We start from the raw sequence: 25603 nt of genomic DNA, 5'->3' as shown, positions 1-25603 counted from the left end.
ATTAGGTGCTCAAAATTAGGCTCAAAAATCAGTGTCAAAATCTTGAAAAACTTAGTTTTAGATCGAAAATCTCGTCATTCTAATTCCAATGGTGTGAACGACACTCAAATCTGGCCTCGTATGCAGAAGTTATAGCAAGTCAAAGTTTAGGTTTGACTTGCTCACATGGCAGGATTGGATGATGTGGCATGGTCCTTCAGCAAATGAGGAGGCACCAAGTGGTAAGTCACCATTGGCCCCCACATGTCACAAATCACAATTGTAGGAAGGTCGGCATTAAAAATCGGTCCCCTAGCAGGGAAGGGTTGTGATGCGATAAGGCAGGCGGGAAGGCATTCAAGAATCGAAGGCACGATGTGATGGATCGCAATTGCACATTGGCGAAGGGAGGTGTTATAGAATCGACCCCAATAGTTTCAGGTTGCAATGCAATATCGCAATCGCATATTGCAACAAGACAGGTCCCATATATGTATAGGACAACTCATTTTCCGTCGATTACGATATTCCAGATGCGATAAAGTTAGGCTACAGTTTAATGTCCCGTTGGGTCCACCGAATCGGAAATCGCATATCACCTGCCTAGTTCACAGTCCATAAGGCCACAGGACTTTGCCAATTGCGATTTGTGATGAACAGTCAGTTGACAGAATATGAACTATTGCGCGGCGAAATTTTCACCCAGTTAGCGCGTTTTTGGGGCTATGTTGTAGGATCATGATGGAAATGGGGAAATTTGTGGAGCGAATAATGGGAAAACAAGGGGATGCCATAAATTATTTAGTTTTTCACCAAATTGGATGCAAAAAGAGGCTAGATATCCATTTTTGGACATTATGAACTGATTGGAGTAGGTTTCAGAAGCATTTAAGCATTGTAAACATGGATTTTTACACTTTTGAGCATAATAGAGAGGTCCAAGCCATTAGAAGCTGGACCAAGGAGATGTAGCCCAAGAGGGGTGAACTCCTTTATCATGTGATTTTTGTAATGTGTTTTTGATGATGTTTCACATATGTTTATGTTGTTGTTCAATTTTTTATTTATGTTAAATTGCTCATAAAATTAACATAAAATCTCTTCATTTCACTTGAAAAAATTGATGAATCCTTAAGCTCAATAAAAGTATTTTGTTTATAATCTGAGGAAGATCTTAGCATTGCAAACTAATATTTTAAATCAGATCATCAAAAACCCTTACTATCTTTATTGCAATAATCAGAGAATAGAGAAGAAATACAATGCTTTCTCAAGCCTGAGCATGCCCTGCAAGTGTATAATCTATCCCTCTGCCTGACTGATTGAACCTAGCCCAATACTTAGCCAATTTCAAGCTTTCCCAAGCTCCTATTTCCTTGCATTGTTCCCTTGGGAAATTTCCCCTATTTTTTAGGAATTTCACACCAAGGAATTGCAAAATAGCCTTGGGTAAATCTCTGACTACATGCACCACCTGTACACATGGGAATATGCTACAATTGATAGTACACTTCCTTGGAATCTCCATCTCAACTAGGTAACCTGAATTCTCTGCATGCACCAATTATTTTGGGTTGATTGATCAGTTAGCTAGTTGATCACTGAGTGTGGTTGAAGTTCCACTTCCACAACTTGACCTCCATTAGTTCTTATGACAGTTAGAACTAGTTAAACTGACAATATCTCAAATTAATTGAATAGATTGCTACAATTTAGCAATCAGTCATGTAGAACTGAACTCAAGTGTATCCAACTCGAATTTACTGAGTTAATTGACTAACAAGAGCCATGTCACCTCAGTTAACTACCTCCAAGTATTCCGCTGAAATAGAAATTCAAATTTTAATATAGTTTGACCAAGGCAAAGTCAAAGTCAAAACTATATTTTCTTGTTGCATTTTCAACATAATACTATAACAACAATGATGAAGTTGTGCTACTATAACAAGAACGAAAAGTCACAACATTCTCACAAAATTCTTATTTCATCTTCTAAACTACTAATTTAAATTGATTGATGCATATTTTTTGGGAGAAAAAACTCTTAAATCACTTCAATTTGATTAAAATACTCCAAAAAATAATATTTTTCACGTTACTAATTCCTCTCCCCTTCACTCTAAGAAAAACAAAAAAAATTAATTGGTTGAATCATAAATTAAAAGCTTGTGAATATGACAAATAAATATAAACACTCCACATTATAAGTTTTTGCTCAATAATTTTCTAGTTATTGAATCCCATACTTTACTAAAATAATCTAATAATGGTTTAAACATTGTCCATGAAATTATAGGATCAATAATAGTTTTTAAAGTATAGATTCTATTTTTTTAAAAAAGAACATCATATTCTTTCATTTGTTTACAAAGAACGTCTCTCCATAATTTTTAGGGTTAAATTTTTTTAAAACAATTTTATACACTGTCCTATGAAAGCTTGACATTATGGGAAATATACTTTTAAAATGTATTTGTTTATATAAGTTGAGAATATTGTCAATATATTTTTCTTTAAAAAATATTAATTTTATTTAAAAAAATAATTTTTATTATAATTTTTTAAATTAAATATTAGTTGAATAAGTTTTAAAAAATTAATATATGGGTTAAAATCGATGTTGATAATTAGAGTGATGAAAGATAGTCTACTAACATTCAATATAGTTTATTGGATTTTAGCAAGGTAAAAGATAATGTGTATTTTTTTTTAAATGTTTTTTCTATGCTCAAAAACTATAAAGACAAACTTTGAATTTGATAGTACGACAAATATTTTAAAGTTTAAACTTAATTTGTCATAAATATTTTAAAATTTAGATATAATGTGAGTATATTCCCTCAAAAAAATAAGAGAAAGTGCTTTTCATTTTCAACCTATTTTATTATCACAAAGGTGAGAGACATATATCAAATGATGTTTTGAGAATTGACCAACACCTAGTTTCACTATGGAGCTCATGAGAATTTATTCTTATTTAAGCAAAGTTTATTTTCTTATTTAAAGTGGTCATGACAATGAGATACTTCACCTAGTTTCACTATGGAGCTCTCATGAGAATTTGTTCATATTTAAGCAATATTTATAGTGGTCAAGACAATGAAATACTTTTGACTTTTGAGATTTGGGTTCTAATATCTCAATTTTTTGTTTCCCTCTAACTCTTTATCACATTGTAATTTCTTTTTAAATTTTGATGTAATAATATTTTTAAATTATCTTTATTTCACAAAATTATCATTTTCTTTATCTCTTAATGGTCTAATCAAAATTAGGTTTGACTAAAGTTTAACACACTTTTATTATTTTCTATATTATTTAACTTCTTCTTATATATTACATAACTAGTCAAACTCTACTTAAAATAAAATAAACTTACTTTTATATATTAAAAACAACATTTTCTATTTTTGAAAATATCACATGGTAAAATTTCATAACTATATAGCAGGAGAAAAATAATATATATATATATATATATATATATATATATATAAATAAAAATTATAACGTATTACTAAAACCATAGATATAAAGTATATATTAAATTTAATCAACTTTCATATAAAATACAAATTATTAAATTTAAAATATAAATTATAGAGTGGATTTAAGTTTTTAACCCACTTCATTAAAAGATTAGAAATTACAAATCATTAGAATATGAAAATCACAAATTTTCTCTTGAATTATTCAAGAGATATGGCATAACTATGCTTTTAAATCAAAATGATGACTACGGCCAAGACTTTAAACCACTTCAACAAAACACTAGAAATTACAAATTATTAGAATAGGACAATCACACATTTTCTCTTAAATCTTTTGAGATAAAGTATACTTATGCTTTTAAATCAAAATAATAATGAAGAAGGTTATTAATATCACTAAAATTAATATAGTTTATTGGATTTTAAAAAATAAAAAATTAATAGATATTATTTATATATTTGGAAAAAAAATAATATAATTTATTGGATCTTAAAAGATTAAAAATTAATAGAAATTATTTAATATATTATTTTTATATTTGAAGAGAAGATTAAGATGGTTTATTGGATCTTAAAAAGATAAAAAATTAATAAAAATTATTAAAAGTGAGAGAATCATCTCCTAGATCACTATAGTTTTGTTGCATTAATAGGTTAAGGAAGGAGATTTGACTATAAGCTAGTCAATTTAAGAGAAAGTGTTTTTCATCGTCAACCCTCTTAGTATTGCACATGTGACGACCCTCTTAGTATTGTACATGTGACGACTTTTTCTGCCCATGGCATTTTGGGAGTAGACCAATGCCAGTGTCTATGAAGCTCATGAGAATTAGTTCTTATGTTAGCAAAGTTCATTTTCTTTTTGGTATTAGTCACTACAGATAAATCATTCTGATTTTCAAAATTGGGGTTGATCACCTCCTTATACTATCTTAGTTTCATTATTCCCTTTAACTCTTTATAGCTCCATAATTTCTCTTTCAATTAGAAATAATATTTTTTATATCATCTTTCTTGTGCAAGATGATCTCTTCTTTTATCCCCAAATGGTTTAGCCAAAATTGGACAGCCTTATGTCATTCTAGTTGAACAACATGGAAATTTTGGCTACCATTAAAAACAATTATAAAAAATCTCTTAACTTCCGTTTTGTATAATTTCCTTTTATACATGATATACCTAATCATAACAAAAAAATTCTGATATGGAATACATCCATTTGTTCTTCTTAAATTTAGGTGTATTGTATATTCCAAAATTATTTTGAAATCTAACGCATAAAATAATTGTTTCAGCTCATTCTTGTTTTATGTCCCTTACTCGGATTGTAAAATGTTCCAAAAACATGCAATGGAGATAAAGATGTCGTTTGCTTCCACAATAAAAGAGGAGAAGGCAACTAAAAAATGGAAACTTTGTTCTGCTTTGATGCGTGACTGAATTTATATCGAAACACAAGCATACGATATAAAACCCATAGATATATGGTCGGTCAACGGAAACAACATATATACAGTCACCCTTTGTACAACCCACAAGCACAAAAATACATGCTCCAATCAATGGAAACAGCAGATATACAGACACCATTTGTACAAACCAAAATATGGCACGAAATATCCGCGAAGCTTGGTGCAGTTGGCGAGTTATTCAAATAGCGAGGACAAAACCAGGCATAAGATTCTGCTTCGATTTCCCAATGTTGCTCTGCCACAGCGGCGACTGCGAGCACTCCTTCGCATTAGATGTTGACACGACCGGGGACCGTGGAAGCGCCACTCCAAGTCGGCTTTCACAATCTTCAGCACCGTCTCTGCATCTCCCGCCGCGAGAGCCACGTAGAGCGCACGCACCAGTGCTGATGTCATCTTCTTCTCTTCCGCTTCCGCTTCCACTGCTTCCACCTCCACTGTGGCGGCTGTTGCCTCCTCTTGGACTGCAGCAGCACAAGGCCAAAGCAATGGCGCAGAAAACAGATTTTGAGGGAAAAAATCGAACACCAGAAATTGTGAATGGCAGCAATTACGTGCAGCAGGAAGTTTAGAGTGTAAGTATGAGTAGAGGAAGCACACTTGGTAATGGCGTTGTATACGAATTTATTTAATGGGGGACAAGGAGTAAGATTCAATGAATGAATTCACTGCACAAGTGGAGTGGGCCTTTGAGATAACTTTATCGTACATTTTTTGAGTTGTTGCTCGCATACATATGGACTAGACATTAATCATCAGAAAATCTGATTTTCTTTCGCTCACTAACCATCGAACATGTCATGCCATGCCATGCAAAGCAAAGCAAGAAGAGCATAAGTATTTGTGAAATTAATTTGAAATGTTAAAATGAAAATACTATAATTTAACATTATGACCTAAAATAGCAAAAATAAATTAGTAATAAATCACAGGACTAAAATGAAACCTTATGGGCAGTAATGCAGCGAGTTTATTTGAATTTGTATGGAGCAATGTTAATCTCTATTAGATTTTGAGGATAGTTGATTTAAATATTTTTAATAATTAAGCAATTTTTAAAATGTTAATAACAAAATAATTTGTTCATCTATATAAATTAAATTATCGGTAAATATTTATAAACATCAATCAATAATAAGCATCAAAACACTCACTGTGTGATACATCTCACATTGCTAATATCTAAATATATATATATATATATATATATATATATATATATATGCAACAAGATTCTTAATCTATCAATTTTTTTTTTTGTAAGCTAAGATGGAACCATTTCTATTATAACGGGTTAAAACCAGTGCATACATACGATGGCCTCAACCTGCCCCGAAGGGAAACCGGGTCTGTTGGCCATCTGAAGTTCTTAATGGCCATCCAAAAACAAAATTTAACTAGTCTGTTTGTCCATGCTATATATACTAACCATTCAAAAAAACTAACACTGTTTACTAGCTGCATTATGAAAAATAACAGAGGGTGGCATGCTTTTCAACTTCCTAACTAAAGAAGAAATAGACATATCTTGACAGAGTCATTCTTCCATTGCGCTCGGCTGATGCTCCTCCTCTTTAACCTCCTGAGTGAACTTCTTTAGCTGCTGCTGTATCTCGTCGAGCTTGCCATCTTGCATCATAATGGTTATCTGAAGGTTGTTTATCTCTTTCTTTAGATTAGGAATGCCTTGGGCTAGTTCAGCCATCTCCATGGCCACCTGCTCCATAGCCTTAGCTAACAATCACTTCATGACCCAATACACATGTAAGGCCTATTTATACAGGGACATACGACCTCTGGTATTGCCAGGGTCTGGTAACAGGTATTCCCAATCCTCCATCTCAGATTCTGACTGCTCCTGGGTCGCTTCCTCTTCCAGATGCTGAATTATTCTCCTAATGTCTGCATGCGTGTCTTTGCAATAGGCCCTCTCTGCATACTGCACCTGGCGATTCATCGTTTTCCTTCCGCGTTTGGTTCCTGTTGTTCTGGTGCGTCCCTGATCCTGTCGACCGGCTTGCCACCGTCCTCTTCTCCCTCTGCGGCCCCTTCCTCATCCTGCTCTGCCTGCATTGTATTCCCTTGCCCCGCTTCCCTGTCCTAATTCTCTGGTTGGTGCTCCCATGTCGGTTTCCTCTTCTCGGTCCCTGGCTTTCCTTTCTCCTATATCCTCCGCTGCTTGTCTTGTATTCTCCAGAATTCTCCCTTTACCTCTATCACTTCTTCTTACCTGCTGTTGCCTATCCCGTTCCAGGTCATATATCTCCTCTGTGTTTGCGCGGGTCTGTTCCTCTTCTTCCCATTGTTCTGACTTAGTGCCTTCTGCTCGCGCAGGTCTTCCTCCCCTGTTCCCCGGCATTGCAGTCCTCATTCCATCCTCAATTTTCTTGCTCTGAGTTTTCCCCAGCCCCGGAGGTCGATCCTGAGTAGTTTCTCCTGCTTCGTCTACCACCTTTTCTTTCCTTCCTCCGTTCACCTCGAGGACGCTCCTTTCATGCTTGCCCTTATGCCTCCACCCATATCCACTCCCGCTCACCTGCCGCCCTCTTCTGATCTGTTGTACCGCCTTTCTCTGCCGCCTGCATTCACCATAATAGCCCACTCCTTCTCGGCCTTCCCTTGTGCATCCTGGTCCTTGTCCCATCACCATTCCGCCGTCACCTCCACCACCTCCGTGCTTGAGATTATTCCTCCTTCTGCAGTTTAACATGATGCCCAGTCTACCTAACTTGTCATCCACCTGCCGCAATCTCCTGCTGTAAGGTGGCTCATAATTGCCACCCCGCGTCCCTGTACTGCCTTCCCGTCTCATCATATTAACCACCCCGATCGGGGGTTCTTCCCCCTTCTCCTTATTGCATTGCATGTTCATTATCCTGAGTGATTATTGAGTTGAGCATTTCCCATCCCGGTTTGTTCATGACTGTTGGCCATATGCTATCCATTTTACCTTCTTTGCATCCCCAGTTTTCCAGAAAGTCTGCAGCTTTGTTTCCTTCTCTCTTTACATGGCTGATGATTTTGTAATCGATACGCTTCAGGATGATAGCCATGTCTTGAAGTAACCCTGCCGTCCTCCAGCTCATGGCCACCTGCTCCCAGTCTTTCCCATTGTCAAGTTTCCTAAGCATTCCGATTACAATCTGCGAGTCTCCTTCAATCTCCAGGTTCCTATATCCATTTCTTATTGCTATTTTAATACCTTGGTATACGACCATCATTTCTGCTTCATTGTTGGTCATTATGCCTCCTTTGTCTGCGTACACCCATCTGGTGCGACCTATACTATCCCTGAAGATGCCTCCAAAGCCCGCAGGGCCTGGGTTTCCTTTTGAAGCCCCGTCGAAGTTCAATTTAATGAAATTTTCCCCTGGATATTTGAACTGTACCTGGCTTTGTATCTGCATTCTTTGATGTCTTTCCTTCCGGGGGTAGATCATATTGTATTCTATATTAAGTCTGGCTAAGATTCTTTTCTCCTCCGGATTTGTGTTCCATTCCTCCTCCTCCCATTCTTCGGCCAGAATGGTTTCTCTTATTGCTCTTTGAATTTTTTCCAAAGTCCTCCCCGGTGGATTATTTTTATCTCGAAATATCCTCTGGTTTCGTTCTTTCCATAGAAACCATATGACAAATCCTACTGCTAAGCTCCATATTCTCTTTACTATGGAACATGAAAATTGGCCTTTTCCCCATTGGCATATGGTCTTCTTTATGTCATTTGGGTCTCTATTAGATTTTCCAAAGAGGTTCCTTACCTCCTCCCATTGGAACTGGGCATAAGGACAGGAATTCAGAAGGTGCTCTTGGGTCTCGGTCTCCTGTTTACAAAGGCTGCATCTGGGGGGGCCATGAAAACCTCTTTTTTGCAGCTTGTCCCACGTCAGGATTCTCTCTTTCCCTACTAACCAAGCAAAAATAGTTACCTTCGGCCACCATTTATTCCCCCAAATTTGTTTCCAATCTATGTCTTCCTCTTCTCCTTCTTGCCGAGTAGTTAGATAATATGCTTCCCTGACAGTAAAGGTCCCTTTTGTAGATTTTCCCCATCTGAGTATATCTGGTCCCATGCTGTTCTTGATTCTTCTTACATCCATCTCTTTTGTTAAGGTCTCTTTCTGAATTTCATCAATGTTTTCGTCCCATTCTTCAGGTTTTTTCCAGATCCGCCAAGTTTCATCTGCCTCATCTTCTTTCCAGTAATCTTTAACCAACTTTAATCCCATCCTTGTTGCCTTCTGGTAAGTGTTCTGAAGATTTTGAATATCGGCCATTCTGTCCCTTTGCTGCCATGCCTCCTCCCAGAATTGAGCTGTACTTCCGCTCCTGATTTCCCAAAAGGCAAATTTGTTTATGAGCTCCCTGTTTTGGCTTGCTAGGTCCCAGATTGAGGATCCTTTAGGCACTCCTTCCACTCTGAGGATGCCTTCTGTTGTTGAGGGCATGCTATATTTTTGTGTCCATATTTGTTTCCATATATCTTGTCCTCCTCTCATCCACCTCCACCATAGTTTTGCCCCCAAGACTTGGTTTAGAGTTCCTGGATCCCTGAGGTCCAATCCTCCTTTTTCTTTTTGTTTTGATATGCCTTTCCACGACACTAGGGCCCATTTCCTTTCCTGCTTGGGTCCTCCCCACAGGAATTTTCCAAAAAATTCTTTCATTTTGGCGCAAGCTCCTTTGGGGGCTACCATCACTGATAGAGGATAAATCGGGATGGCCTGTAGAATTGATTTCAAGATTACTAATCGTCCTGCTATATTTAACGCCCTAAAGGACCAGTTTCCCAATCTTTTCTTAAGTTTGTCTATAATTTGAAACTAGTTTGATACTATTGAGGGGTTTAGAGATAGAAGGTTCCCAAATATTTTGTAGGAAACTCTCCTGTTCTAAAGCCCAAAGTTCTGGTCAAGTGCGATTTAATCAGTTCTGGGGTGTTGAAGATGAACGTGCATGACTTTTCTTTATTGATTTCCATCCCTGAAGCTTCCATGAACAGATCCAGGATCCTTTTCATTCGTTTTACTTCCTTTAATGATACCTCACAGAATAACATGATATCATCTACGAACTGCTGGTGGGTGATAGGCATGTTATTTCCCCATAACCGAAGACCCTTTATCTTTCTTTCCCTTATCTCTTTTTTAATGTATCTTCCAAGACCCTCTGCCGCCATAATAAACAAAAAAGGGGACAAGGGATCCCCCTGTCTTAAACCTCTGGTGGCATTAAAAGTCGAGGTGGGAGTACCATTCAAAAGGATAGAAAAGTTTGGCGTTGATATCATGCTATAAATCCATTCAATCCATCTATTACTGAAACCGAAAGCCCTGAGCGATGCCTTGAGGAAGTTCCAATTGAGGCGGTCATAGGCTTTTGATAAATCTAGCTTTATCATCATTCCTTTCTCCTTTTTTTGTTTTAGAGAATGAATCACCTCCTGAGCTACCACCAGCCCATCAAGGATTTGTCTTCCTTCAACGAAACCAGTTTGTTCCGGAGATATAATGTTCGCCAGGATAGGTTTTAATCTTTTAGCTATCAGAGTTGCAATAATTTTATAAATAACATTACAAAGGGCTATTGGGTGAAACCCTTGGGCGTTCTCAGATTTAGCCGATTTAGGGATAAGAGTAAAAAGGGTAGAGTTAAGACTTGGCCATACCTTTTGTTGTCTTCGCGACTCCTCTACAACTTCCAAAATATCTTGTCCCAGGAAATGCCAACTTGCTTGATAAAATTCTGCCGTGAAACCATCTGGTCCTGGTGCCTTATTTTTCTTCATTCCTTTAACTATTTCCTCTATTTCTTCTAGTGTTGCTGCTCTCATCAGCGCTCTGTTCTGTTCTTCGGTTACCATCTTGGGGATTTCATTGCAGATTCTTCCTATAGCCTCGTCTCTATTGACCCTTGGTTCTGTCAGCACATCCTTGTGGTAGTCTACTAACACTTGTTCCATTTCTTCATGTTCTGTTACTCTTTGCCCTTCCTTGTTTAGAATGGAGAAGATTATGTTCCTTTGCCTGTGTTGAACCATTGCTTGGTGGAAAAACTTGGTGTTCCTTTCTCCTTCCCTCAGCCAATTTACCCTGGACTTCTGTCTCCATAGGATTTCTTCCTGTTTTCTCCTTTCTTCTACTTGACTGATCAGTATTCCTTCTTCTCTACTCTTTTCTTCATTTCATCCTTCTGTTATGATATTCTGTTGTAATTCTTCCATTTTTTGTTCTAGTCTCTGCTTCTCCATACAAATGTTCCCAAATTCTTCCTTGTTCCATCTTTTGATTTTCCCTTTGAGTTCCTTGAGCTTTAGCTGGAAAGTGTGCATCTTATTTCTTCCTCTTTGTTGACTTTTGGTCCACCAATCCTCTACTTTCGTTATGAACTGATTATGCCTGAGCCAGAAAGCCTCGAACCTAAAAGGGCGTTTATTGGGGTATTTTTTGATATCTATTTCCAGTCTTATAGGCCAATGGTCCGAACCCATGGCTGGTAGAATTTTTGCCTCTACAAATACATCCCTATTTAAGATCTGCTCTGAAACTAAGAATCTATCCAGCCTTGATGCTATCTGATTTCTGCCTCCCCTACGATTGTTCCATGTGTAAACTCCATTTGTTGTCGGGATATCTACCAATCCTTGCTCTGTTATCATTTCACTGAAGGCCTCCATGTCTTGATCTGGTCTACTTTTTCCTCCTTTCTTTTCTCCTAGGGCTTTAATCATATTAAAGTCTCCTCCTACCATCCATGGGGTCCCAGGGAAAATTCTGCGGATAATTTGCATGTCCTTCAGGAAATTTTTGCGTTCCCTTGGAATATGCGGGCCATAAACTCCCGTGATGAGCACCCACTCTGAGGACCCTATCAGTCTGAATGAGCCTGAGAGGATTCTAGGGAGACTGACCCAATCTTTGGCTTGCACCTCTTCTGGATTCCATAGGATTGCCAATCCTCCAGCTGTACCGGTCGCATCTTGGGCCATAACTTCATATTGAATTTTGTATTTTTTCACTATCTCTTCTAATTTTTGGCCGTTAATCTTTGTCTCTTGTATTATCATTATGCTAGGTTTGTCTTTCTTCACTCTTTCCCTCAAATATCTTTGTTTCCCAATACTGTTGAGGCCTCTGATGTTCCAACTTGTTACTATCATTTATAACTTTTTTGTTGTTGTTGAAATACCTCTGACAGAGGTATGACTCTTCCAGAATTCACCAGGGTCTCCCCTACCACCTGTATAGTTTCGCTCATTGGCCGCCTTCCTCTTTTTCGACTTCCTTTGCCAGAACTACCCATTCCTATACCTTGTGTTTCCTGTGTTCCTGTTTGCTCCATAGGACTTGTCATAAGTGCTTCCTTCTTCTCCTTGTATTTCTGAAACATTTCCTTGTATAACTGTTTTTGCTCTTCCGGTATGAACCTCTCATCCAGGTTCCTCCAATCCTGCAGCAGCCTTTTCATGACTCGCTCCTCTTCATTTCCATTCTCCTTTTGTGGGTCAATCTCCATCTGTGTTTGTTCTGTGTCTGCATTCTCCTCTATCCCTTCTTTTCCAAGGTTTTCTTGATTTAGGTCTGTTTCCTTTATGTTTTTATTCGATTCCATGGGTTCTTCTACATTTTCTTCCTTTTCTGTCTCTCCTTCTTCTTCCTGTAGTATACTGAACTTATTTTGACATTCGACCGATACAGATTTAGGGGTTTGAATCTTACTTGCCGTCTCTTTCCCGGGCCTCCTTTTTCTATGGACTTCCTGGAAACCCTCCTCCACTCCTTCTGTTCCTTCTGTCCTTCTTTTTCCTTCTTCTGCTTTCCTTTCTATGTCTTCCCCAACGTTCAGAGGGCATTGTTTAAAGAGATGTCCGTATTCGTGGCACCTTCTACACCTGAACGGTATATGTTCATAATCCATTGGTTGTTGCCATATTTCGTCATGATATTCCAGCTCTATGTATTCTGGCAGGGGGTCTGATATATTCATATATACGCATATCCTTGCATAGGATGTGTATCTCCCTCTTTTCGTTGATTCCGATACTTTGACAAAAGACCCTATCGTATTGCCTATCCCTTCCAGGATTTCAGGATCCCAGAACTCTATTGGTAGGCCAAACAGACGGACCCAGACCGGTGCTGCCAGCATCCGTTCTTGATCGGGGTTGTAGCTGTCCTCCCAGTGTCTCATGAATAGACCTGCGTTGTTCATGAAATACGATCCTCCCTCAAAGATTCTTTCCTTGTCTTCTAGGTTAGCAAATATCACTGTAAAAAAACCCTTTGCCCCCAGCTTCATGTCGATATGACCTTTCGGCTTCCATCTTTGTTGTATCCACCTTGCCAGGTCCTTTTCAGCCGGCCAGAACCCTATAAATTTACATATCAGGGCATGGTCTCTCATATAACATCTATACTCTTCGAGTTTGTTGTTCGGGATCACAAACCTCGGCTTTTTTAGGGCTCTGGGTAGGCACCTGCCTCCTAGTCTTGCTTGCCATTGGTTTCCCAACACCGGCGCCTCCCTGCTCTCTCCCCCTGGTTCCCTTCGTGGTCCGCTTCCGCTTGTTTCTCCCGCTGTTACATTTTTGTAGGAGGGGATCTCTCCCCTCCTTGGATCCCCGGCCATGGCTCCTTTCAGCTCCTTCTGACTTTGTGAGCCTTCTTATCTCCCTTTTGCACCGCTGTTTATTTTCTTGCTTTCCGGCTGTTCGTCCTCTGCCCTTATCTCCCCTGTTGATCCTCTTTCAGCCTTCCCGTTGCAAACCCTAGTGTTTCAGAAACCCTCGCCATCCTCTCCCTTCCTCAAAAATAAAAAACATCATCTATCAAATTTAATTTAGCACACATATTCTTAATTATATATAGGTTTCGTGACAATACCATGGGCCAATACTATGGCTTATCAATCCCACATGCTGAAAAAATCATAACTCACTTGACACTTCTTTATATGACTTATTTTTCAATTAATCAATTTAATTAAAAGGGAAAAATGACAACTGCTTTGGAGATAAATCTCAATCTTTGATTTGTGTATACTATTAGGAATACTTTTTTATTTGTGTATACTAATAGGATATCTTTTTATTTGTGTATGCTATTATGTGTAGGTGTGAGATGTTAGATATTTTTTAAATTCAATTTTTTTATATTATAATTTTGTTTTTTATTAATAAAAAAATTATGAACAATTTTTTAGATAAAAGAAAATAGAATTTACATATCACATATAAATAGTACTTGTAAATTAACATCCATTTTACCATAGAAATTAAAATAATTATTCCATAACCATCTTTAAATTTAATTAATAAATGGATAAAAATTTAATATTTACAATATAAGGAGGTTTTTAATAATGATTATTTACCTTGGATATCATTAACTTTTAAATAGGTTTTTTTACAATACCATGGGCCAATACCCAGAAGAGAAAGATAGAGAGAGGGAGGGAATACAATCATAATACCATGGGCTAATATCATGGTTTTATCAATACCGTGGATCATCTAAGCTTTTGATTATTATGTTATGGATCTAGACTTTTAATTGTTTTGTTACAATACTGTGGGCCAATACCATGGATCATTAATACCATGTGCCCAAAAACCAACACTTATTTGAAAATCAAAATACTTTACAAATACTTTATTTTAATTTAATTTTATAACATTTTTTAATTGAATCTAAAAGAAAAAAAGGTTAGAATTACTTTTGAGATATATCTAAACTATCCATCCTCACAACTCCTAAAAATATTCCCACGGAGATTAAATCGAGGTTTTAATAAATTAAAAATGAGAATAATTTCATATATATATATGTCAAATTTATATAATATAAATAATATTATAAAGAACCAGTATAGATGCATCTTAACCAAGGATCCAAGCAAAGAGAGAAATCAAAGTGACTAATAATGATAGAAGAAAGATAGTGCATGATTCTTTTGAGCTTTATATTATTGTATTTTCATTGATCCATAATATAGGTTTAATATTTTACAACCATATTTTTTTTTCATTTAAATCCTTTCTAAAATACAATATAATGGGATCATATTTAAGAGAGAGAGAGAGAGTGAGATGGACGGGGGAATAGAGTGGGGGAGAGAGACATACAAGTGGGAGAGATAGAGAGAGAGAGGAAGGAAGAGAGAGAGGAGGGGGAAAGAGGAGGAGAGAGGGAGGGGGATAGAGATGGATTTGGAGGGGGAAAGAAAGGGAGGGAAGAAAAAGGACATTGAGAGATAGAGGTGGAGAGGGGGAGGGAGTGATATGGATAGGATAGAGATAGGGAAAGAAGGGGAAGAGAAAGATAGGGAGAGAGAGGGGGAGAGTGAGAGAGAGGGAGGGAGATAGTGATAGAGTTGGAGGGTGGAGAGAGAGTGTGTGGCGGGGGGGAAGACAGTGGGAGAGAAAGGGAGATAGAGGAAGAAGAGAGAGAGCACTTGAGACAGAGGAGAAAGGGAGGGGGAGAGAGTGATGGATTTGGAAGGGGAAGAATGACATAGAGAGAGAAAGGTGGAGAGGGAGAGGGAGTGACAAGGGAGAGATGGAGAGACGGTGAGGGAGAGAGGAAAGAGAGAGAGAGAGAGAGAGAGAGAGAGAGAGAGAGAGAGAGAGAGGAGACAATGGGAAGAGAGAGAGAGATGGGGAGGGGAGAGAGGGAGAGGAATAGGGAGGGAGAGAGAGATAGATAAATATGGCGATAGAGTGTGTACATTTTCAACGTGATAAGGAGAGACAAGGGGAGATAGAGATATAGATGGAGGGGGGAGAGAGGGCAAAAGAGAGAGGAAAAGATAGGGAGGGAGGAAGAGATATATGTATGGAGAGAGAGAGAGAGAGAGAGAGAGTATGTTTGGGGGTTGAGATAGAGAGACAATGGGAAATAGAGATATAGATGGAGGGGGCAGAGAGAGAGGTGGGGGGCGGGGAGAGATAGAGAGGGAGAGGAAGATGAAGAGATATATAGATAGATAGATATGGAGAGAGAGTGTGTGTATGTATGTTTGTGGGTTGATATGGAGATATAAATAAGGAGAGACAGAGGGAGATATAGATATAGATGGAGGGGGTGAGAGGGAAGAAGTGAGAGATAAAGAGAGGACGGAGGAAGAGAGATATATATGGGGAGAGAGAGAGAGAGAGAGATGTGTTTAGGGGGTTGAGATAGAGAGACAAATAAGAAGAGATGGAGGGAGGTATAGATACAGATGGCAGGGGGGAGAGGGAAGAAAAGAAAGATAGAGAAAGAGAGGGAGACGCAGAGAGAGAGAGAGAGAGAGAGAGAGAGAGAGAGAGAGAGAGAGAGAGAGAAGAGAGAGAGAGAGAGTGAAGGAGCGAAAAAGGGAGACAAACACATAATGAAAGGTGGAGAGAGAGGGAAGAAGAAAGAGACACACAAAGACAAAGACAAACATAGGAATTAGATCTAGAAAGTCATGAATATTTTGGTTTTTCACTAAAATAGATGTATTGATTTCTGTGTGGTTGTTTATTTCTAATCATATTTGATTGCTTGCATTAGATGCATTGAATTCAGCGTATATGTTGATTTCTAATCCTATATAATGCCTTACACTAGATGCATTGATTTCAGTATAGATGTTAATTTCTACTCCTACTTGATTGTTTGCACTAGATGCATTGGTTTTAGTGTAGATGTTATTTCTACTCCTACTTAATTGCTTGCACTAGATGCATTGGTTTCAATGTAGATATTGTTTTCTAATCCTTTGATCGCTTGCATTAGATGCATTTGTTTTAGTGTAGATGTCAATTTCTAATCGTATTTAATGACTTATGATATATGCATTGATTTCAGTGTAGATGTTGATTTCTACTCCTATTTGATTGCTTGCACTGGATGCATTGGTTTCATTGTAGATATTGAATTTTAGTCCCATTTGATTTCTTGCACTAGATGCATTGATTTCAGTGTAGATGCTGATTTCTAATCCTATTTGATTGTTTGCACTAGATGCATTGATTTCACTGTAGATGTTGATTTCTGATTTGATGCAATAAGATGTATGATGTACATTAATTTCAAAGTAATTTGATTAACATTGTGCATTGATTTTAGTGTAAGCACATCTCTGCCCCCTTCATCTAGATCTCTATCTCCCATTGTCTCTCCTTCTTTATCTATATATCCTACTCCCCAAACATACACACGCTCTCTCCATATCTATCCATCTATCTATATATTTATTACAATGTCACTTTGCAATCAAAATTTTTATTTCATCATTTTTTGTCATTCAAGTTACTAACAGTCTCTCTCATCTCAACAAACTGAAGTAACTAAGCAAATTTAAAATTAAATTGACTAAATTAATCTTAGATATATTTAGCATATTTAAAATGGTCAAAATAATTAGATGTTCAACAAATTTTGTATGACCACACACAACTGAAACCAACCTAGATCCATCACTAACCTAGATCCATCTTAACCAAATTAACCTCAGACATATTTAGCATATTTAAAATGATTAAAATAATTAGATGTTCAACAAATTTTGTATGACCACACACGACTGAAGCCAACGTAGATCCATCTTAACCCCAACGTAGATCCATCTTAACCCCAGAGCTATTAAGCACTGAAAGGGATCAAATATCTCGAGGTGCAAACCTTTCTTCAAGATTTGCTCTAAAAAAGGAGGTTTTCACCTTTGAGAGATTTGGTCCCTCTCAAGGCTTGATAGATCCAGAGTTAAGATGGATATAGGCTGGTAGATAAAGAGCATAGTGGATTATATCATAGAATATGGTAATTATAGATAAAGAGAGTAGTGGATTATATCATTTCTAGTACTTAGTTTAGGTGTAATTATATTAAAATTTATCTTATAAAAAGAGTTTATTAAGAATGTTTAGATTAATTATTCCATATAAGATTATAAAATTTATTTATAAAAATTGTTTAATAGAAAGGATTTATAGTTAGTTAGATTTGAAAATAATAATAATAATTTATTTATTTTTTAAATTAATATATTATATTTTTAACTAATATAAAGAATTTATTTTTGTTTTTTTAATATAATTGATTTTCAAAGATGGAAAAATTAACAAGTATGACTACAAGAAAAGTAAACTATTTTCTAGTTAACTTATTATTTACATTTTTCATCACTGGACATGCTAACTTTGTATTCAACATTGTACTAAATTACTTTATTAAAAAAAATAAAAAAATATACCTCTAAATATTTGATCTCTAGACATTTAAAAGAAATCTAAACTAATATAATATTAATAAAAAGTAATCAAATCAATTTAATATCTTATATTTTCTCTATACTCAAATAAAATTTTGAGGTAAAATAAATATAATTTTTTTAACCTAAAAAGTATTTATTTTAAACCCATGTATTTATATATAACATTATTTAATGTGAATATTAATAATGTTCATATTAATAGAGAGTATTCAAACACAATTTTCATGTCATATATTTACTCTGTTTGAAGACAATTTTCATATGCCACATGTTTACTGTGTTTGAACACGATTTTGATTTGAAATAAGTGTCACTTTTCGCTTTTCTTGCACGCGTAACACAATAATTAGCCTCTGAGTGGCTCTGTCACTGACGGGTGGCTTTCCAAAGCGCGTACTACTAGTGCCAGATGGCGATGAATTCAGTGACAATGGTGGGATGAATGCTATAGTAATGACAAGGGCAATGCGTTAGAGCAATGCAAAATCACAACAAATATTTCTTTGATAACACTACAAGAATGAAAATGACATGTCATAAACTCTTATAAATGTCTTTAACTCTTCAATTAAAAATCTCTAAAAAAAAACACAGATTTTTCATATTAATATGAAAACCGGTGCATATGCGATGTTCATAGAAGAAGAAAATAACGTCTAATCCGAATCATCATATCATATGACATATTAAGGACTCACTGCAGCGAAAATTTGGAACAGTAATTACAGATCCTTATCTAACCGCTAATAATTTTATATATGGATGGATGGAGCAATAATAAAATTTAAAATATGTAATTTATAACTATTATTAATTAAAAAATAATAAATTTAAAACGTTAGTTTATATAAATATGAAAATAATATTGACCACTGATGTTCATTAAATTAGTGATTATGGTATGTAGGATAATGATAACATTAAATATATAATTACTATTTAATATTTTAGATGGTTATTGCTGAGGTAAAACTTAACAATTAACCACTACTAATTTAGCATTGGTTAATACGAGTTATAATGTTTAACATTATAAAATAAATATTTAATTTTCAATATTATTAAAAACTAATTTTTAAACATTTAATTGCACCATAATTTAAAGATTTTATTGTAGCTTTTGTACAGTATAATGTCATCTCGATAACTACCTCAAATATTTTAAATATTTGTGTAGGGTTTTTTTATTCTTAAGCTTTGCCAAAAAACCATCCAAAAATAAAATCCTTGAAAATGGCTCATACTTATGTAAATAACATATTTACCATTAATTACTTCCCACCATTATTTATGTTTTCCTTAACACTTATGTAAAAGTAAAAGTATAAATGTGTAAACTTACTAGTAGTTACTACCCGCAAAAGTTTATGCAAATCCACTTCAAATCTCAATATATTAGTTGTTGCCAACACAAGATTATAGGATTCTATTTCATTTTATTTCCCTATTTTTCTTTTTAATTTGGATAAACTTACATAAAACACTACAACAATCATTTACGGTTAGCTTCACCTTCAACTCCATTTTTTGCTTTCACTAACCATTTTAATGTATTTTTCTCCACATTTTTGAAAAAACCAACGATGGCACTAATTTTGGCATTTTTTCACCGATCACAACCTGTCAGCGTTATATTGCTTGCTCTGACTTTGGTGTCGCCCTAAACACCTAATTTAACCTCTTATTTAGTTCCTTTTGTTGTTTCATGAATAGCTTTATGTGTAACGTCCTATTTTTCTCCTCGTTATGACATTGTTTTTAATGTCCACTTTAGCTTTTTAGCTTCATTTTGGCTTATGTTTTAGATTCCTATGTAGCATCCTATTTTGTTCCTCATTATGGCATTGTGTTTAGCTTCCACTTTAGCTTCCTTTTTAGCCATGCAGGAAATATTGTATAGCATTGATCCAATCACTTTTCTTGTACAACCTTACATAATCATAATAGTAAGCCAAGGTAGGTATGTTTGATTGCCATTTACTTGTAGGGTTTGGATTTAAGGGATGATATGACTTTTTCTGTTACACGTGCCGAGGACGACTTTTGTAATTAAGTTGGGGAATGAGTGTATCATATCTATCATACGAAACACTAATTGTACCCCAATTCGCTAATTACCATATAGCTGGTGCACAATAGACTTATCCTAATTCAATAATTAGTCATTGTCATTGTTACTCCTATTGTCATTTCTGAAAATCAATGTGACTACTTGGAAATCATTCTTGGTAATTGTGATTTATGATGAAAAACATTAATTCAATAGAAGGGTAACCTTAATTATTTCCTATCCATTTCCAAATTTCATTCAATTGATATTCTCTACCCTAGAAAGTGTTTGCATTTACCAAATGTGGCCCTGTAACAGTCTTTGAGTAGTTCTGAGCAGTAACAGATGTTGGAACTGTTATGGGAGGAGTGGCAGTATTTCATGAACCACACTCCATTGATGTGTTGTTACACCATAGAGAAGCCCTAGAAATATTTAGGAATGAAGGGTGGTTAGTCTACTACGAGAAGTTGCAGAGTTTCAATGAACAAATTGCTATGGAATTCACATATTTTCTACAAAAACATCATTTAGAGATTATAGGATTTAGAATTTCTATTATAGAGGACATAATTGCTAGGGTGACAAGTTTACCTTAGACATGGGCTCACTGGTTTTCTAGGAAAATAACAATTCCAATAGTTAGGGCAACATTTTTACAGCTAGGAGAGGAAGTAAGGAGCAAGAGGAGAGGTATTTATTGTTGAAAATAGCAACAAGAAATGCTAAAAGCAGAAATGCTAAAAATGGCATTGTTATAGATAACATTTCAAGATATATTCCAATTTTAATTTGTCCTTGAATTAAAATTCGAATTTAGACTCACCAGCTGTTTGAAAAATAATTAATTAATCCATATTGAGTTAATTAGTTGGAGAAATTCAAACATGAAGTATTTGTGAAGTCATGCAATAGTTATCCCTTTGATTGAGGAAATTTTCCCTTAATTAAGGAGATAAGGATGAGTTGTATTTGAGTTGTAATTAGTTAGCTTAGTTAACTGAGTTAAGTCCAGTTAAATTAGTTCCAAACAGTTTGTGGAACTAATTGTGAGTTCAGTTAGTTATTGTATGCATACATGCAACTAGTGTACTCCAGATAACTAAATATTATCTCATAAATAACTCATGCATGTCAGTTCAGACCAGTTGAGACTAAAGGCAGGGACAGTGTACTATTAGTTGCAAGAATTTTCCTATGAGAAAATCTCTTGCATGCAGAAGGAATTCTTTCCTTTAGGATTGCGCAATTTTACAGTGTGTAAGAGCAGTGTTCCACTTGGTTGAAGGTGAATCATCCTAGAGGAACAACACAAGGAAATAAGAGGCTTGGAGGATAGAGGAGAAGGCGTATGTATTGTCTATTCTGTCTATGAGCAACAGAGAGGGATTGTACTGAGAGCTGGATAGCTTGAGAGCTAAAGATTTGTGTAATCTTGAGATATTTCCACTTGTATGATAATACAAATAGCGGGGTTTTTAGCTGAGGCTTTCCCCAAAGTATTCTTCTGTGTTTCATGTGTGATTGAATCTTCTTCTCTGTTATATGTGTTCTATTTTATCTTGCTCAAAATCGATTAAGCTTCCACGAGTTTGATTGTAGAAGTAGATTAAGTATTTTGCTTTAGTACATTGCATAATCAGTTTAATCTATAGTGAGAATTTATACATGGTATCAGAGCAAAGGTGATCAAAGCTGTGAATAGCATAACTGAGAAGGGAAAAGTTCGAAGTTTGAAGTTCTTGATTGCAGGTGCAAAATTGATTTCTTATCACACCTCAAAGTTCACCAATGGCATTCAATGGCTTGAGACTTGAGTATGCCCTAGATGGCAGCTCGAATTACATAGCATGGAAGGATCGCATGGAAGCGGTATTAGAAGACAATGGTTTGAAGGATTTCATTGATCAAGAAATCCCCAATCCAGTAGTAGCTAATGCCTAAGATTTGGCAGAATGGAAGAAGTGTGTGGCGAAGGTGAGGAGGATTCTTCTGGAGGGAGTTCGAGACCATATTGTCTCGAGTCTTCATGGGAAGGAGACTCCGTTTTCAATGTGGAAGACATTGAAGGACCTATATTAGAACAACAGTGACCAGAGGAAACTAGTGCTGAAGGAAAAGCTTCAGAAAATCAAGCGTGAAAAGGGAAGCACAATTTCTACATATCTGAACAAGCTCACCACCTGCATCGATGAGCTTGGAAGTGTAGGAATAACGACAACCGATGATGATATGGTGAGTCTTGCTCTCCTCAATCTTCCTAAGAGCTGGCATAGCTATGAGGACTCAGTGAATGGAAGAGAGAAATTGCCGAATTGAGAACGACTATGGTCAGATCTGATGCAGGAGAAGATCAGGAGAAGCACCAGAGATGGTTCTTCATCTAAGCATGATGATGACGAAAATCTAGCCTTAGCAAGTAAGGCGAGGAAAGGGAAGGGGAAGGCTTCCCATTCCAAATCGAGTTCTTCCCATGGTGGGAAGAAGATTGACAAATCTAAAGTGAGATGCTTTAATTGTCATGAGGTGGGCCATTATGCAACTAATTGTCCATTGAAGAAATCCATGAAGTGATCCTCGAAGGGATTAGAAGGTGAGGCACTGACCTCTCAGTTCGAATGGGATTTTACCCTCATTGCATGCATGGTTTCATCGATGGTGGGTTGTGTTTGGTACCTGGACAGTGGAGCCTCATTCCACATGACCGACGATAAGAGTTTATTCAGTACCTTGGAGGAGGAAGACCTAAAGATGCACATAGAGATGGGTGATAATGGAAAGTACTGTTTTACAGGTGAAGGTACGGTTGTTTTTCAGAGGGAGCATGGAGCTCCTCTCACCCTGAATGATGTAAAGTATGTGCCTAGATTGGAGAAGAACTTGGTATTGGTCATGATGTTGGAAGACAAAGGCTATGATGTAGTCTTCAGTAAAGGAAAGGCATTCCCGAGACACATAGCCACAGGTCAGACCAAGAGGATTGGGATTCGAGTGAAGAATCTCTACAAGCTGGAGGTAGATGACTGTGCTGCATTGAGTTCCAAAGCACAATTGGTGCAAAGCCAAGATATTGGCGTGTTATGGCATAGGCAGTTGGGTCACTTGCATCATGGGGCCTTGAAGATAATGCAACAGATTTCTACCGGACTTCCCAAAGGAAAACTTGAGCAAGTGGAAACATGCAAAGGTTTCACCTTGGGAAAGTACACCAAATCTTCCTTTCATGATCGAGACAGTCGAGCTAAAGAAATCTTGGAGCGAGTTCATATAGATGTGTGTGGAACATTCTCGATAGCCTCCACCACTAAACAAATGTATTATGTGATTTTAATTGATGATTTTTCTCGTAAATGTTGGGTCTATTTCATGCAGAAGAAGGATCAAACCTTCTCAATTTTTTGTGAGTTCAAAGCATTGGTTGAGAAAGAATCAGGGAAGAAGATCAAGTCCTTGAGAAGCGACAATGGTGGAGAGTATGTCTCTCAAGAGTTTAAGGACTTCTGTGCAACAGAAGGAATTAAACAGGAGTTGACGACACCTCATCACCCATAGTAGAATGGGGTGGCTGAGAGGAAGAACAGAATGATTTTGGGGGCAGCTCAGGCGATGCTGCATGACCAAGGCCTACCACTTCATTTGTGGGTTGAGGCATGCAGAAAAACGGTCTATTTTCAGAATAGAAGCCTGCATCGCATTCTTGGGATGAAGACACCAGAGGAAGATTTCTACGAGAAGAGACCTGATATGGGTCACTTCAGGATCTTTGGCTCATCGGTATATTTCCATGTGACCAAGGATGCTCGAAAGAAACTTGAGTCGACAACTAAGTTGGGGATACTTGTGTGGTACACTAATACACCTCACAACTATCAGGTGTATTTGCCTACCAGTCGGAAGACAGTGGTTTGCAAAGATCTTAAGTTTGATGAGCAGAAGGCCATGCAAGTTTCCCATGAGAGGGAGCTCCAACTATAGGCTATGGAGGAACTTTTGGTTCCTAAGGAGGAGGAGCCTCAAACTGATGTGGAGCGGCCTCATGCAGAGGTTCTAGGAATGTAGATATCCACTCAAGCAAAGTCTTCCAGAGATGGGCAGAAGCACACGAGAGAAGCTAACAGATTGTTTTCAGATGCGAGAGAGAATGTGGGAGAACCATCTTCTCAGCGCAGATAGAGGAAGTCACTTGATAAGTACACTGGATACATGGCCCTTGTTGGGGAATGTGTTGAGACTGAGTCATCTTCCTTTGAGGAAGCAGTGCAGTAGGCGATTTGGGTTGATGCTATGGTGGAGGAGTATGACTCCATAGTTCAGAATAGTGTTTGGGATGTGGTTCCAAGACCGGAGAACAAGTCAATTATGAGTTCCTGTTGGCTTTACAAGGTAAAGCAAGCTACTGATCGTAGTGTGGAGAAACATAAGGAAAGGTTTGTTTCCTGTGGTTTCTCACAGGTCGAGGGGATCGACTATGATAAGACTTTTTCTCCTGTAGCAAGGTACTCATCTATAAGATCAGTGTTGGCACTATCAGCACATATGGGTTGGAAGATCCATCAGATGGATGTGAAGACTGCATTCCTCAATGGCAAGATTGAGGAAGAGGTGTACATAGAGCAGCCGTAAATATTTGAGACCTTCAATCATGAGTCACATGTGTGCCGACTCAAGAGAGCTTTGTACGGGCTGAAGTAAGCACCTTGTGCTTGGTACACCAGGATTGACAACTACTTCACTAGGTTGGGCTTCACAAAGAGTGAGGCAGATGCGAGCTTGTACCACATCATGGTGGAATGTAAGAAGTTAATCATTGTTCTTTATGTTGATGATCTCATATTGAGAGGTGATGATCAATTGATCATGTCTTACAAGGAGGACCTTGCAAGAGAGTTCAAGATGAAAGACATGGGTCTCATTCACTACTTTCTAGGCATGGAAGTGTGGTAGAAGGATGGGGAAGTGTTTTTGTCTCAAGGAAAGTATGCTAATGAGATACTCAGGAGATTCCACATGGAGAAGTGCAAGCCCATGAAGACTCCTCTAGCAAGTAACTGGAGGAAGGAGGATGCTACTTCAGAAGAAGTAGTAGAAGCTACTGTGTATAGGCAACTTGTGGGTTCACTGATGTACTTAGTGAACACACGACCAAATTTGTGCTATGCATTGAACCATCTGAGTCAAGATATGGTTCAGCCTACCAAGCTGTTTTGGAAGGTAGTGAAGCATGCTTTGAGATACCTCAAAGGCACATATCAGTATGGATTATGGTACAAACGATCAGAGGGAGTGAAGTTACAGGGCTTCACAGATGCAGATTGGGTAGGGAGTCCATCAGATTGGAAGAGCACATCAGGAAGAATTTTCAACCTTGGTTCAGC

General features: G+C 37.1%; 1 protein-coding gene across 1 annotated transcript; it reads right to left on the bottom strand.

The window, feature by feature from the left end:
* Positions 1 to 11123: 11123 nt before the first annotated feature.
* On the bottom strand, positions 11124 to 11615 carry LOC149160821 (uncharacterized). The gene has a single exon (XM_089434715.1). It carries the CDS (start codon positions 11613 to 11615, stop codon positions 11124 to 11126), a length of 492 nt encoding a protein of 163 aa, XP_089290841.1.
* Positions 11616 to 25603: the final 13988 nt, after the last annotated feature.

This window comes from Pinus tabuliformis, chromosome 5_2, assembly GCF_031772625.1.
Source record: "Pinus tabuliformis cultivar Carrire ecotype Pingquan chromosome 5_2, CPIR1, whole genome shotgun sequence".
In the NCBI taxonomy this organism is placed as follows: Eukaryota; Viridiplantae; Streptophyta; class Pinopsida; order Pinales; family Pinaceae; genus Pinus; species Pinus tabuliformis.
Note: the sequence above shows the minus strand (reverse complement) of the source record. Positions and strands in the feature narration are given on the sequence as shown.